The sequence below is a fragment of the Battus philenor genome, unplaced genomic scaffold, assembly GCF_028537555.1.
Source record: "Battus philenor isolate CCGP_79_NKW_IND1 unplaced genomic scaffold, ilBatPhil1.0.hap1 SCAF_15, whole genome shotgun sequence".
NCBI lineage: Eukaryota > Metazoa > Arthropoda > Insecta > Lepidoptera > Papilionidae > Battus > Battus philenor.
The window spans coordinates 9,628,141-9,630,037 of record NW_027181677.1 but is presented as its reverse complement, the minus strand read 5'-3'; the positions used below and the strand labels follow the sequence as shown (position 1 = coordinate 9,630,037).

The following is a 1,897-nucleotide window of genomic DNA, read 5'->3' as shown; positions in this document are numbered from 1 at the left end:
AAGTTAGTAACAAGCAATAAAGAACCCAATCAATTCAATAACACTATTATAAATAATTACAAAAAGGATACCGTTTACGAAAAAGCACAATATAAATTATCTGATATATTTTCCACTTGTGTTACGCACCCACACACGCGCAGCGAGAGCTTTTCACATACACGAAGCTTTTGTGCCGGGGGCGGCGTGCAAGGTATAAAAAGCCGAGCCGGTATAACAGCCCCACATTCCCGCCTCTACTCTCACAAGCAACACACGTTCTATCGAAACTATTCCAATTTCCAAAATGTCTTACTACGCTAATAACGAATACATCATTTCGACTAACAACTCGATGAACGAGAACAAATATAACAGTGATAAAGTGAAGAACAGCGGGTTGAAAGCGCTCCTGAAGCCGCTGATGAAGATGATTAAGAAAACAACAAAACGCACGACGCCCAAAGCATGCGACACGTGCTATGAAAGCGAGCAAAACTCCAGCAACGAGATGTTGGAGCGGAAGATCTATGAAGAAATGGACGCATGCCAGTCCGGCGCGGCATTCCTCGTCTGCAATCAAGACGAGAGCTACGACCTCGTGCCAGTCGCTCGCGAGGAATTCTACATTCCTGTGCACTTTGCAAGGACCGACGCCGGCACTTTCTTCTGGACCACCGTCAACAAATCTGAAAGCGACTTCGCAGCGGCTGCCTGTTACACCGAGTGCCAGACCGCGGAGCAACAGTATCCCGTTTTCCAAGACCGCTGGGTACAGGCCTAACTGAACACTTCGACAACAATCAGTGTCTTCCGTGAAACCCAGCGACTGCTCCGTTGGTTTCCTCAACCGTCTGTGATGTTAGCTTTAAACATAGTTCTATTGTGCCATAAATAGATTAGATATTTCGTGATAACTCCAGTAAAGCTTTAGTAGTTTTGATCTATGTGATATTTTTGTATTGTATAAATTAATTTTAGGTTTAGGCTAGGCTTATTGTGATCCGTATCTGAGCTTTAATTGTTTTAGGTTTAATTATTTATTTAAGTATAATTTTTAAATGTTAAAATAAAACAAAAATTAAGAAACAATTACTTTCTTTTAATTACAATTCCTGAAACACATGCAAACATTTAAAATCTCAACGTTGTTAATATAAAGTGGCTGTTCCTGCCGCTATGTCTTAAGACTCGTTCTAGAGCCTATATCAAAAAGTGGTCAAACGGGATGTTAAGCCGGCGCGCGCTATACTTATCTCTGGCGCTGTACACCGGCTCGGCAACTCCGGAGACCGCATTTTAAACGACTCAGCACGTGCATGGCCCGTGGCCACTCACGCTACTGAATTCATATAAAGTTATTTCATTTCCCGCGCTTTTTATACCAATAAGAATCGAGCAATTATATAAATATACTTTTTGGCGCGAAATTATACGTCGTATTTTCGCAATAGTTTTCATGCATTTTATTTTTTACAGTAAAAATTATTTAAATACAACATACCTTTCCTGATAAGAACTAACGAAAAGGGCTTGAAAGTTTTGGCGGGAAAAGATGTGTATTCCAAAATTCGTATATTCTTCGCCAAATTTTCTCCTTTGAAAACGTTATAAAAATTTAGTTATAAATAATTACAACAATTCGGACACAAATTGATAAACTTATTTCACTGAATTTTTATTTAATCTGCTAAATGAAAAGACTTAAATGGTGTTTCGATTATTCACAATAATTAACAATTAAAAAAAATAACTTCCTGAACCATAAAATTAATAATGAATTTGAAAAAGATATTTAATACTTTATTATACATATAGTGTCCGCTACTGCGTTCATGTAATTGTAGTGTAACTTAAAAAATGTCACAACTAGCTTAAGTTACTACAGAAGTTAATTTATAATATGATACTGTTTTTT

General features: G+C 37.6%; 1 protein-coding gene across 1 annotated transcript; it reads left to right on the top strand.

Moving 5' to 3' along the window:
* The first annotated feature begins 239 nt into the window (after positions 1 to 239).
* On the top strand, positions 240 to 1,071 carry LOC137918868 (enhancer of split malpha protein-like). Its single transcript, XM_068761795.1, has one exon. It carries the CDS (start codon positions 287 to 289, stop codon positions 761 to 763), a length of 477 nt encoding a protein of 158 aa, XP_068617896.1. The 5' UTR covers positions 240 to 286; the 3' UTR covers positions 764 to 1,071.
* Positions 1,072 to 1,897: the final 826 nt, after the last annotated feature.

Bases quoted from the DNA above. Each gene is read 5' to 3' on its own strand.
- LOC137918868 (XM_068761795.1), top strand. From the start codon at position 287: ATGTCTTACTACGCTAATAACGAATACATCATTTCGACTAACAACTCG.